We start from the raw sequence: 13,843 nt of genomic DNA, 5'->3' as shown, positions 1-13,843 counted from the left end.
TCGACGAAATGTGAAAATAATCAGTTGTTAGACATGAAAAACTAACTTACTGACAATCAATGACAAGTTGCTTGTCTAGCATTAATCCTTACTGGCACTATAAAAACGAAGCGGCACTGAAAAGGCTCATTAAATATGATAATGGTCTTGTCTGATTTTGTGGTTTGATTGTATCGTACATGGTGGCTTACTCAGCATCGTCTCTCTCTCTCCCCTTCTACCTCTTTATTACTTACAGTAAATATCTGATCATCTGTTTGTTCATTCACACACATACACACAGTAATCCTTTCACGTTATAATGCACAATAAAACTCTCCATCATTAACATAGCATCTGCGTCCATCCATCTTACCTTCAACCCCGCATCTTACCTTGAAATGTATCTTTAGTCTGTATTTCGCTCCCTCCTGTAAGGAGAAGCTCTTCTCCTTCAGAGCGCTCAGGTCTCCTGCACACACACAAAAACAAAACAACAATAAAACATCACTCATGGGCAAAATGATACGTATGACATCAACTGTTACAGTATGTCAGCAGATGTGTGCTGTGCATGTTGATGACAACATGCAAAGTGACTCATTATGCAATCACACCGCTGTTGATTTACACATAAGAAGCTGTAATAGTTCACAGCCAAAAAAGAGAAGAAAAGAAAATGCTTCTGAAGAAACTGGCTATGTTTATTCTCAAATATTATGTGTTTTAGAAAATTTCTATTTTCATTTGACACTTTTAGCAGTTAGTAGTTCTTTTTCTCCAAACTGCAATTCATTGAATCTTTTATTTACTGAATCTCCAAATAAATCCTAGATAACAAGCAGCAAGCTGAGCTTCAATTAAAATTTTAAAGAGATATAAAACAGAACACATAAAAGAAATAATAGCACAGAATGCCAGAGAGAAACAATAGCACAATAGACACACACACAAAAAAAAAGGAATTTGGCCCCCAGTGAGAAATAAAAAGTCACATAGTAACATGGATTATAGTTTTTTTTTAAAAAAGTACATCTATGTGTACATACAGTACATGAATACTAGTGTGCAGAACCGTAAAAGACAATAGAAATAATTCAATACTAATTAAACTAAATGTTAATTCAGTACAGTATGTTTGCTTAAGGGTGTAAATATGATACATGTAGCTCACTGCGCAGTAAAATCTTATAAATATACTTTGAAACCAGGGGATTTGGAGCATTTCCTCTTATGTTTTCAGCTAAATAAAATGAATGGATGTTATCCTTGAAGGCGTGAAGCCGTCAGAACAGCTCTGACACACATAGTGGTGATTTAGTGTTACTGGTAAAACCACAATGGCTTCTTTCTACAATAAAATTGTCTTTGCTGTGCTGCGGGGTTGAATGGGTTCATATTGAGGAGAAAAAGCATCTTGGGCCATTGTAAAAGCACACAGCAATCAGAAATGCATCCACCACCTAATCACTTTATATCTCAATTTAAACCCAACCATCAGTCCTGAGTGCTTCCTAATGGACAGAGAGGAACAGAGGAAGGAGGAGATGAAGATGAGATAGAGGGATGGGGTGAATAAAAACAGACAGCAGTGATGTGAGGAGGAAGAGAGGGAGAGAGGAAGAAGACAGACAGGAAAAGAAAGGAAGTGACCTACAGATAAGACACACACACACAGTGCAGACAGTCCATTGCTCACTGAGTTGACTGGTGTTAGAGGTTTGATTCCCACTGGTGTCACCCATATTAAATATATATGCGCTTGTGGCACATTTAGGCACTTTACGTAAAAGCCTCCAAAGAGAGACATTTTGGTTTTGCTGTATGGAAATTTCCTAACTCTGCTTTTGTCAACTGTCATGTTTTAATTTTAATTGGAAATCTACATGTCCCCTTGTGATTTGGGAGCTTTATACAACCACACGAAACACTTCGCCATTACATAAAATCAAAAATGGATGTCATCGTGCTAATAAAGCTGTTCCCCAGTAGCTGACACTTGGAGATTTTTCACCACTTCGTCTCTGTCTCATTTCATTCGATCCATCTCCCTCCACAAACTCTACCCTCTCCTCGTCTTCTTTCTCTCGTCTCAGGAGACAGAGAAGAGAGAGAAGATGCTGGCCTCCCCTGGGAACGTCTGACTGAGAAAATAGGTCAGTGTGGAGAGCTGTCTACCTGTTCCCCACACACTATACACACACACAGACACATATATGCACGCAAGGATGCATGAGCACAGTCAAATCCACATGCTAGTTTTCCATTTGATGTTCACACTCTGGAAATATTGTGCTGGTGCCAGAAAACCAAAAATATTAGAGAATAAATTAACGGAACCCCCCTCACAGCATGTTAATTTCCTCTGCCACCTATCCTTCAACGCATGCCATAAAGAGGCAAATGTTTTGCTTTCTTTTTAAAATGTCACATTTCTTGCGGTAGCTGCATCAGGTATCAGTAGACATGCATTTAAAACCTCATTGCTTTAGGTGTGATAAAAAAATGCCACCTGTAATTTAAGTAATTCATTTAATGGGAATAGTAAGCATAATACTATCCCATATTTATGGGTGGGGTTATGTTATTTTTATATTAAAAAAAGTGGTGGATGGCTGTCATGTTTCCACTTTTAGGTCCATACGTGATCTGAATACACCAGCAGTGACCTAAGTACTCTGACAGTAGTCATAAGAATATTGTAGTCAGAAGTATCAGACACAGTCATCTGATGATAAGTCAGATTTCATGCCAGCTGGGAAGCTGTTAAGAACCTTCATTGCTGCAGTTGGAGTGATTAGACCTAACCTCAAAGTGAAATTAGTTAATAAGAATTTTGCATGACAAATGAGAAATAGGTTTATGGGAGACAACCCTCATTAAGTTCAGCCATGAGGGGGGGATTAGAAATTGGCCTGTAGTCAAAACATTCATCCTCTTTCTCCTCTGCTTTTTGCACATGGAGGGTTTCACCCTACACTGCTCAACTAGCAGAGGTGACAGAGGAAATTCAGCCCAGAGTCCAGTTCTTTTGAATTCATTTCCATATTATGTGAATTTCACAAACGAATCATCCTCATAAAACTGACATAATTCTAGACACACAACACAGAATAAACAAATCACAAGGTGAGGTAAAGACTAATAACACAGACACAGAGGGGCCAGTGGGTGTGAGTGTGTGTCAGTGAGCAGCATGTGTAGCAGCATATAGCGTGCTCAACAAAACAACCCTGGGAGCATGAAAGTTTAACAACGCCGGTGCTTGCATTTAGGGCACCGGTGCACTGAAAAGTCATAGTCAAGGATATTACTTTGTGTGGTGTGGTCTGGCAGCTGGCCACACAGTAAACAGTACAGTTTGTGACACACCATATATCATAGCCTATATCAAGTGTTGTGTTAAACCTTATAGCAGGGAAATATGGTTGTGTATTATTGAATGAGACATAGATCAAATATGGCTGAAGAATAAGATACAGTTTGGATATTGGGGTCATTTCAGAACTGAAACAGGACAGAATGTGTAGTGATATTGTCTCACATAGAAATAATGGTTTAATAATAACAATTTTGCAGTAAAATGTTAGAATCCTAGAGTTTAAGCCAAACTAGGTCACAGTTCTGTGCTTATACAGTATATGGTGTTTTTTGCATGGGTGGCCACATTGGGCGATGAATTTCTGTCTGTGGTAGTCTTATTGCTGAATCCACTGAGACACAGAAATAAATTACAAGTTATTTTTGTGCAGCCAGCTCAGTCTGATGAAAAGCATTTTTCTCATTTCAGTGCATAAACATTCGGGCCTTTGATCTAAACACAAGCAACAGAAAGAGCTGAAATCACAGTGTCAGTCCTCGTAGAGCAAAGTGATAGTCTAACAGCAGCGCGCCTCCACTCTCATAAAGTTAAAGAGGTGCTGATAAGAAAGCAGGGATGTAATGAATCTCATCACATCCAAAGCAGAAATTAAATGATATATTCAAAGTGAGGAAAAGCAAGTATCCCATAAATCGACTGAATGAATCTCATAATTTTAAAGACATTGGAGATATTCTGCCATTTGGTCAATTCAATGATTCAGACCGTTTCAAACTCTGTCAGTGGATAATTTGTGGTGAATCATCCCCACAGAGAGAGGCTTTCTCTGTCTGCATGCTGAAGGCAAATATGCATAAAGATCTCTACATGCTACAGGGCAGAGCATGATTAACGAGTGAAGGTGCCCCCTTCCACAGAAGGTGCCAATCTCTTATTTAGAGCATTTCAGTAGCTGTTCACAGAAAAAGAGAGATGTGCTTTATGACAAACTGCGGCAGAAAAGTCGAATGCAGACTGGTGGCAGTCTTATTTTTGTGGTTTGACCTTTATATTGGTTATAATGAAAACGTACCCAGCAGACTAAGATTTGGGAGACAAACTGTCACATGATGAAATGTCAGGTTGTAAACAAACTTCCCAGCTGTATATAACAATAATTCCTAATATAGCTAATCAATTAACATGACCAGGACCCGGGCAAAAAAATAATATAGGTAAAGGGGCAATTACTTAATTCAAGTGCTATTCATTACTGTTATTGCATTAATACCAATTGTTTTAATACCTGCAGATAGCCTGTTCAGCCTGGTGATGTGCTCCCACATCTCGGTAATTAACTGTAAATGTTACTGAAATGGAAAAGGAATGATGTCTCAAACCACAAAAATAAGACCAAATTTATTTTAAAAAAAAAAAAAAAAAAACAACAACTGGAATTATCCTTTAAGAGCAAGGTTTAGGGATAGATTTTTATTAGCTCATGTCAACAAAGCTGCACAATCATGGGAGGTCCTCTGTGTATTCAATGCAGCCTAATTAAGTAAATACATGTGTAAACGCTTGCTGGTATAAAATGCTGTAATACTGTAACTAGACGATGAAGCGGATGCTCTCAGCAGCTGCGCTGGTTATTCTCCACCTGCTCTGAGCCTCAGTGGTTTGATGCACTGCAGAGAGTTCACAACAGCTATGAACTGAGAAGCAGGGGTTGAGACATGAACCCAAACGACCTGACAGAAGCGAAAGGTCTCTGAAAGGATAACCAGTGAAGCGTGCAGAAAGAGTTAGCATCTCCTTTCTCTTCTTCAGTTACACTCTCACAGTGTAGAGTAGTCACCTCTACTATGCTGCAGTGTATCTCACCCTGTGTTTTGCCACCTCTTCTTCTCTTTCTCTAACATCAACACACACACACACACAGCAGTAAATGCCCATCATCAATTAGGGCACCATGCTGCACTGGTAACAGCCTACAGTGTATAATGAGGTCTCTAATGCATTCAGCTACTGACGGAAAGTCCATTTCACATCCAGTCTGGTGCCGGCTCGGCTATCTGACTGTAACATGATACACCAGCCGGACCGATTATTACACTGCTGCTTTCTCTATAGATTCATGATGGGAGATGGTCTTCTCTCACACAGCGTAAAGCAATTTCTCTTTTGCTCTCTCGTTCTACAGCATGAGCACACGCACAGACACACACAGACACACACACAGACATTTATCCTAATTAAACCAAATGAATGCAATAATTATTTGAAGTGCTTCCAGAGAAAATACGAGGAATTTTTTCAGCTTTTCCAGCAATGGGATGGACACAAAATTTTCCCACTACACTAGAAAACAGTGCCAGACTATAACATTGTATATACAGCATTTTATTTACACAGTGAAATTAAGGCAGTCTAAAACAGCCTCCAATGTCAAAGCGCATTCCCTGCTTTGGACTGAAGGCTTTTTTGTCTGCTAGGAGGAAGAGCAGACACTGTACTGTAGGAAGTCAGACAATACAGAACATCACATGTAGGGGTGACACTCCCAAAACATTTAATCTTCTCAATCTAATCATCAGAGACACGTATCACAGAAGCAATTTTTTGAGCAGAGCTTAAATCTAGAGTTGTGGCAGCATCACGTTTCACAAATGGTCGTTGCTCACAAATTCAGATAAATTTATGAGCCCACCAGGGATGTCAGAGAGCTCCTGTATTGGTTGTAAGTAAGTAAGCTGTTTGTTTTGATGAGTGAAACATGTTAAAATTAAGGAAGGAAATTATCTCATGTTGCAAACTGCAGCTTGCATGTTGAAAATGTGGTGACAGAGGCCCATTATTACAGTGTTACTGAACCCTTATAGAATCACCAGTAACAAATGAAACCATAATTTAATTCAATGATTTCTGCCCATTGTTGAAGCCAAGAGGAAAAAAAAAATCACATCAGCCACTTTGTTTAAAGGTTACGATGGCTTCTGAGAATTATGCGTATGTATTGTAAAACTAGTTTCAACAGCAAACACAAATAACTTTTTATGGTTATATTTATGTAGCTCAAGCACCAACCTTGAGGTTGGGGAAAGATCGAGGTCTAGATCTAAATACTGAAAAAGTCAGAAGTCAGAAGATGATGACCTCGACGTTCTCCCTACAACTTCTCAGTGGATGATGATTTTTAGTCCTTGGCATTCTTAAAAATCAATTAGACCCTCCTTACTTAGTGAACACCCACATTTTTTTAATCTCCCTGTTAAAATATTTAAGTCTCAGCCCCAAGCTGAAATGACCCGGATGACGTCACTGCGACATCATCAGGGCTATTATCTCAGACTTAAAGACGTCATCCAGCCGTTTTCACAGGCTGAGTAGGACTTCATGTGTATAATAGGTGGAGTGCTCCTTTAAACTCCACACACCCAGATTGTAATACAGTCTTTGTGATAAAAAAAAAAAAATACCCACGAAGCCCATCACCAGATCACACAAGTGACTTTCCATCTCTCTTTCATTTCCTTCATCATCTGTAATTGACATCAAATCTAAAAACATCACATCTGTCTGGTCTGGCAGAAAAATGTGCTCTTCCCATTTCATGCAATTCAGCAGCTCTTCCATTACACACTGAAACGTGCACGTTAGAGGCTGCTACGTACTTTTCATCTCTCTCAGCAAACTGCATAGTACAAAGTCAGTATTGCCTAGCAACCAGGTGACCTTTCTTATTAGTCTTAGCAATCTGTGATTGAGTCTTTTCGAGTGTGAATGTGCATACAGCGGATGTGTGTAATTGTGTGTGTGTGTGTGTCATAGGCAGGAAAATCCTCAGACGAAGAAAAATCAAAGCAAACCCTGCATCCGGTGAAATCGGGAAGAAATACACACACACACACAAATAGACAAATGTGCACAGTCACACCAACTGTCCCATTTACAAGCCACGCCCTGGCACACAAGTCAATGACAGGTGAACCTACACACACACACACACACACAGATTGATCTTTTCCTCAACTTTGTCCCCTGAAGGGAATGACATAATCTCTTTGCAGCCACCTGCTTACCATGCACTGCGGACACACACATACACACGCACACGCACACGCACACGCACACGCACACGCACACGCACACGCACACACACACACACACACACACACACACACACACACTTACAGACACCTCATTCCCTGTCCCTGCCTGTCGCTTTCCCCTACACCCAGGGGAAAATGTCAATACTGCCCACTAAGCAAACATTTAGCTGTGTCTCTTCTCTCAAGTATGGACACACCCACTGCAGTCTTTCTGCACATGAACTGCAGCACGGTGGGATGCCTTGCTCCAGAGCATATCAGTATGTGAGAGGGTATGTGTGCACCATACTGCATCCACAACCAGCCAGGGTTTAGGGAGAAAGGCAATGCTGGACAGAGAAGAACAATCAAGAGAAGAAAAGAGTGATGACAGGGAGGTGAGGTAAGGGAAGCGCTGCGTACCTGTCAGGTCCATGGTGACTGGTCCAGGAGCCTCGTCACATAACAGGGTCAGCCTGGTCACACAGACATTAGGGGCAGAGAGGTCTGGAGACGGGAAACAGTCTGGTTAATAACAATATTCACAGATTTGTGTGCTTCTTCATTCACTCATTCATATATTTGTTTGTTTGTCCATTTTTTTAAAGGAATAGTACAACATTTTGGAAATGTTTCTTATTTACTTTCTAGCCCTGAGTTAGATGAGAATAAAGTCTCTCCGCTCAGCTTTTCCCACTGTATTCAATGTTACTAAGCTGTAGGTGAGGTGGTGTTGAGTTACAGCAGTGGGGGAGTCAGAGCTATTCTACTGATATCAGCTGTCATGGCCAAGCGGCTGGTTTAGAGATGCTGAGGCAAGCAGGTCTATGTGTGTGTTTGATCAGACGTTGATGACTCCAAGGAGCTATATGCACCATGTCGTTATACTGAGTGAATGGTATCATTAAAGCTGCATTAATGCTGGATACCAGTGTGAATCACCTCAGGTAATCAATAACCACAGAAGCACACCTGCTGTCACTGGTCCCGTCCCCAGCAGGGTCTGCTTGTATTTGACCAGGCTCTCGTCATCTTTGTCCAGTTCCTGAATCTCCTGCAAAGACTTCTGAGCAGGAGGATTGTAGTTGAGGTTTCTCTCATCCTCTTCCTCCTCGATGGGCAAATCCTCCTTATCTGCCATCAGACCTTCCAGAAAAAAGAGAGAAGACCACATCCATTACAGGTTAACTCAATTATTTCATTGTTAGCCACGTGTATCTATAATAAACTGGAAAGTAGTAGAGTATTTTTCAAAATCAAAACACAATTTCAATTTTTTCAAATTACCCAAGCTACTCTACAAACTTTCCACGCACCCTCAGGCAACAGAAACACCCCCTGGTTGGGAATCACTGAACCAAACTATTTGACTGGTAACCTCAGTGAGAGAAGATATGGGGCTGTTGAATAAATGAATTGGTTTGTAGGGATTTTAAGCTGAAAGGAAGCTGTTTCAACACACCTGGCTCTGAAGTGATCTCAGTTTGACACTGTTTTCTGACAAAATATTTTGAGTGGATTATGGAGCCTTTACTTATCAAATAACTAATAATAAAATAATAGCAGCTGACTTCTGTCTGACAGCAAGGCAAACAACATTTAAAGGAGGAAAGGGCAAACAACATTTTTCACAGAGCACCTCATCAGCAAATATTTCTGTTATATTTCAGAGACGGAAAACTCAGCCAGCACAGGCGAGATTGCTTACAGTCTGGAATAAGATATATAACTATATGTGGGCCAGCTCCAGCCATCCGGAGGTTGATTTCATCAGGGAGTTTGATTCAATATTGAGTTTTGTAGACATTCGATAATGTGTTCTGCAAGCTGAAATTTCATCTTAGTATCTCCACCTCCTCCGCACCTCCAGAGAGAGAAAACGCACAGGCTGGAATCGTTAGAAAGGTTTGAACTGTGATAAACATAATCAACCAGGGTGCCCCGGTAATTCAGCTGGTAGAGCACATACATATTAAAGCTAAGTCTTTAACACAGCTGGGGTTTAAATCTGGCCCAGACCCTTTGCTGCATGTCACCCCTCCTTTCTCCCCTAACTTCCCTGTCTCTCTCTGTCACTAAGTAAATAAAGGCAACCCCCCCCCTCCCAAAAAAACCCCCATAAATAATCAATAGCAGTCACAAGACCATAATGCAATTGCTGAAAAGTGAGACATTTACACCAAAGGGAGAAAGTGCAGCACAGGCGATCATTTACTAAGATGCAACCAATCGCAAGAACTCACCTTTCATGGTTTTCACATGGAAAAATGGTGTTAAAGGTGATCACATATTTGTATGTGAAATAGAAATTAAAATTCAATGCTTTAGATACGTAAACGATAAGTAATCCATCAGCGCTGTTATCATGTAAATATTTATTTCTGTAGTGATGTGCTTACTTCATGGCCACATTACAAAGATCAACAATGTGGCTCTAACGACAATGAAAGCAGACATGACACTTACTTTGATACAGATGATTTTCTACAATAAAACACTGCATGGTTACAATCACAAATCCACAAGGCATACCTCAAGAATCCAGGACACACACATTTTGTTGTAGATGTCAATTTACTGTGCTGTAACAGCCTTGTGTAATAGCCTCTGGTTCTGTTTTTACAGTTCATAATGAGACGGCTCAGTGTGCATCAGCTCAGAGCTGTGTGTAGAGGTAATTGGATGACACAGAGAGTACACAAACACATGTACACACTCAAATTTTGTCACAAACACACCCACCAAGTGCATGAAAATGCACACACGCACACAGCGTGTTAGGTTCTGTGAACATGATTGGAAATCAAAAGCGTCGATGAGTGGCATGATGACCCAACGCAAGTCTCAACACACACACACACACACACACATGCACACATGTACGCGTTGCGCTCTTCTGTGTTTATAGCAGCACCCCACCCAGTCAGGGCCAAACACGGCAGCCTTCGCCCATCACCATGGCAACCCGTTCAACTCCCCTTGCAGTGACATCACCTTTGCTGTGGATCTGTTTTATATGACTGAATATACACAGTGGGGCATTTACTTTCACTTGCAGCAAGAGAGATCCATGTTATACAGGACACACACACACACACACATACATTTCCATAAATCTATATTTAATGGCTTACTGGTTATAATCCCTTGGTTGTAGTTTTTCTGGTACAGATCGTTTTTATAACATACAGTAGCTTTTTTACTACTGTAAAGTTTTCTCTGAGATAAGACTGGTTGTCCACCATCACATCACACAGTGTATGGTAAATACCATGGAGCACCACAGCTAATGAAACATGGATGATTTTGACAAAGGTTATCATGGTCTAATAACCTTGGGGGTTACAATAGGGTTGCCTTGCCTTTATATGCAGAGCAAAACTGAGGTGTTTGGCAGAAGGACAGATGTCACATTTTCCTTCTCACATTGTTTCCTGCTGTTATTGGGAAAGAGACCGTTCAAAAAGATTTTTTGCACAATGGAAAAAATGTAATATATGAACCATGATGTGAGGGAAGTTAAAAGTCATATACTCCAGGTGGCTCATTGAAAGGCTATGTTTCTATCAGTCTTCAAAACCGTATCCAAGCAAACTAGCTGAAGTATAAATGCCTGCTTTGAAATATTATCACAGAGATCTAGATTTCTCCCTCTCTCTCCTCCACACACACACATTAAACTCTGTAGTATGTCAGATATGGATGGTACATGACTTCATGAATGATTCACCCTACTGTATTTACATATCAAGCTCTACAGCTCATGTGGGGGTAGTCCACCCCCACATGAGCGTGCACATGCACTCATATACACACGCCGCAGCGTAAACTTGCTTCTGAGCTGCTATTAAAACCGGTTTCCTCTCTGACACCTGAGAGCTCCTCTTTGATCTCCAGACTGCTGACCTGTCACAGTAACTGCATCAATTAACATTTATTTTAAAAGGCAGGATCTGGTCCACAGAGAGACCGTATCTTGTACAACTGAGTGTTTTATTATGGATTTCTTTTAAAGCTGTAGTGGCAAGCCCTGCAAACTTTCTCCTTTATGTGCACCAGGTTAGATTAGTTTGAACATCAGTTACAAGGACCCTGTAACAATTAATCTGATCTGGTTTCTACTGCTGAAAAGAAAAGAGGTAAAAAATCAAAAATTTGTTACCGTGGGAGATTTTTAACTCTTTTCACTGTGGCCCATAACATGAAGAAGTAGCTAAATTAAGTCGAAAAATATGCAGGGCTAATACCCTCCATATTGTGTTAATCTGCCATTAGAAACAAGCTAACACTAGCAGAAAGCCAGCAGTGTGTGTGTGTCTGTTCTTGTGCATGTGTGGACGTGTGTGTGTGTGATCTTCCAACTGCTTCAGCGCCCATCTGTGATGTGATATTAACGGGTAGATTTTCTTTGATGCCCATAAAACCACCTCATAGCTTCTCAAACCACCTCCCGCATCATTACACACATGCCTGCCGTGGAACATGCAGTACAAGTCTAAAGCAGCGCTCTGAAAAAGCACAGAAAAGCTTTAAATCAACCAATATGCTGATTAACTTTTTTTAAATTTTACACCAAAGACAAATGAGAAGGGGCACATGCCGAAAGACGGATGCTGCTGGGAAACAAACAGAACAGATCCAGATGATATGGGGCCAAGACATTTGTCACCTCTTTAAAAAAAAAAAAAAAAAGACTCGCTATGCCACTAAGTGAGTATTCATTATTTATGTAGAATTATAGGCCCCTCAGGGTGTCGTTTAAGTCCTAAAACGTAACAGTAAAATAATTTGGCATTCATTTATCTCCATTGTTATTACATCATATACAGTATATAGTTATTTATCTTCTTGTGTCTACATATAAAAACCCACCACTTTATGTTTTCCACAAAGTGACTGTTCTGAATTGCATCTGACTTTTACTGAACATCTGCTAAGTTTTAACCCTGTTGCCAAATCAAACCATACCACCCCCTCACCAAAAAAAAAAACCAAACAAAAAAAGATGTTAACATCTTTTACAGTAAGACAGAGGATCTATAGCCTGTAGAGATGTATGTACAAGACACAGATTCAATGTTCATCTGCTGATATTTATAGCTAAACCAACATGTTTAGTGAAAATCAACACAGCAGTCTGTTTGGCAGGGGAGAAGTGGCTTCAGGGGAAGAAGGATAAGAAGGGTACGAAGAGGACCGCTCACATGAGACCACAAAAACACACACACACACACACACATACAGACACAAGGCACAAACATAAACACACAAACTGAGCATGTTCTTTATGTCCTTGTCGACACCTGTCCTTCACAAATGTCTCTCTCCAGAATGTGACGTTGTTTGTCGGCACTTGCATAAAAAAAATGCTGAACCTAAAAAGTTGTATGGGCAATGTATGGGCAATTTTTGTGTTCATCTACATGATGTAGGCTCTTTAAAATAATGTATCATAAAGGGGGAATTATCTCACAAACTTAAAAAGGAATGTTTAATTTCATTGGGACTTTAAGTAACCAAAGTGAAAGTGCTCTTCTTTTGCCTCAACAACCTTCTTCTGTATTCATAATCACTTCCTGTCAGCCTCCTCTTTCTTTAACCCAGATAACTGTTCACTGTGTCAAGAAAACACTTCTCTCTCACTATGTGTGTTTGCCAGTGTGTGTGATCTCAGCGCTGATTTGCTGTTTTTTTTTATAGTCCTCTGAGGCCCACTGCTCTGTTCTAATCCTATAACAAGACCTCTGGGACACAGAAACACACACAGACACACACACAAATATATAAGTGTACAAAAAGACATACACAGTGGGAGATAAAAAGGAATCTTTCAGGCCGCTGCAAAGCCAGTAACAGCTTTTACAATGAAGGAGAAAGGCAGTAAAGGAAGAATGATCAACATAACAGCATTACAGCAGGACATGTGGGCAGGGTATGCTTCCATCTCCAAGGGTACTGTCAGTGCTTGGCCTTTTCTGCCACAAACACGGCCAGAATCGATCTGTCACCTGCGGGATTTCTGTGCAGCGCAGCAGACATCCCGTCAACAATGGAGGCTCTCATAACACCTCATCGTAATAAGCAGAAAGTCGTTGAAACCTAATTTCCCACGTTTCCTGGTTGATGAAGGGCTGAGGTGACAAGCAAATAATACCAGCTGCTGAGACCGGTGATATGACACCACGCTCATGACTGGCACTCATGAATGACACTGCAGCTTCTGTTTTTATTTAGCAGAATGAACTAGACCTGACACACACACTTCTTTCAATATGCTTTGACTCTAACGTTACAGTTGTCAATAGTGATTATAGTGCAAAGCAACTCCTCATCTAATATTTAAATGTTTTTGCAGTTTTAAAAATCGGTTATCCATACTCTGTCATGCATGCTACTGCATGAAACTCAAACCTCAATGTGACATTTTCTTCCATCAAATGTTAACATATAAGACAATATAACAGCCTTAATT

At 40.4% G+C, this 13,843-nt stretch overlaps 1 protein-coding gene across 3 annotated transcripts in view; it reads right to left on the bottom strand.

Moving 5' to 3' along the window:
* The window catches only part of arhgdig (Rho GDP dissociation inhibitor (GDI) gamma), a 30,454-nt gene that overhangs the window by 5,066 nt on the left and 11,545 nt on the right, over positions 1-13,843 (bottom strand). For all 3 annotated transcript variants that reach the window (XM_041062641.1, XM_041062642.1, XM_041062639.1), the window contains 3 exons: positions 8,344-8,517; positions 7,795-7,878; positions 375-451 (listed from right to left, as the gene is read on the bottom strand). In XM_041062641.1, coding sequence (XP_040918575.1) covers positions 375-451; positions 7,795-7,878; positions 8,344-8,512 — 330 coding nt within the window. In that variant the 5' untranslated portion in view covers positions 8,513-8,517. The remainder of the gene's footprint in view (positions 1-374; positions 452-7,794; positions 7,879-8,343; positions 8,518-13,843) is intronic.

The sequence above is a fragment of the Toxotes jaculatrix genome, chromosome 18 (assembly GCF_017976425.1).
Source record: "Toxotes jaculatrix isolate fToxJac2 chromosome 18, fToxJac2.pri, whole genome shotgun sequence".
In the NCBI taxonomy this organism is placed as follows: domain Eukaryota; kingdom Metazoa; phylum Chordata; class Actinopteri; family Toxotidae; genus Toxotes; species Toxotes jaculatrix.
The sequence above is the reverse complement of the archived record's forward strand: the minus strand, read 5'-3'. Positions and strand labels throughout refer to the sequence as shown.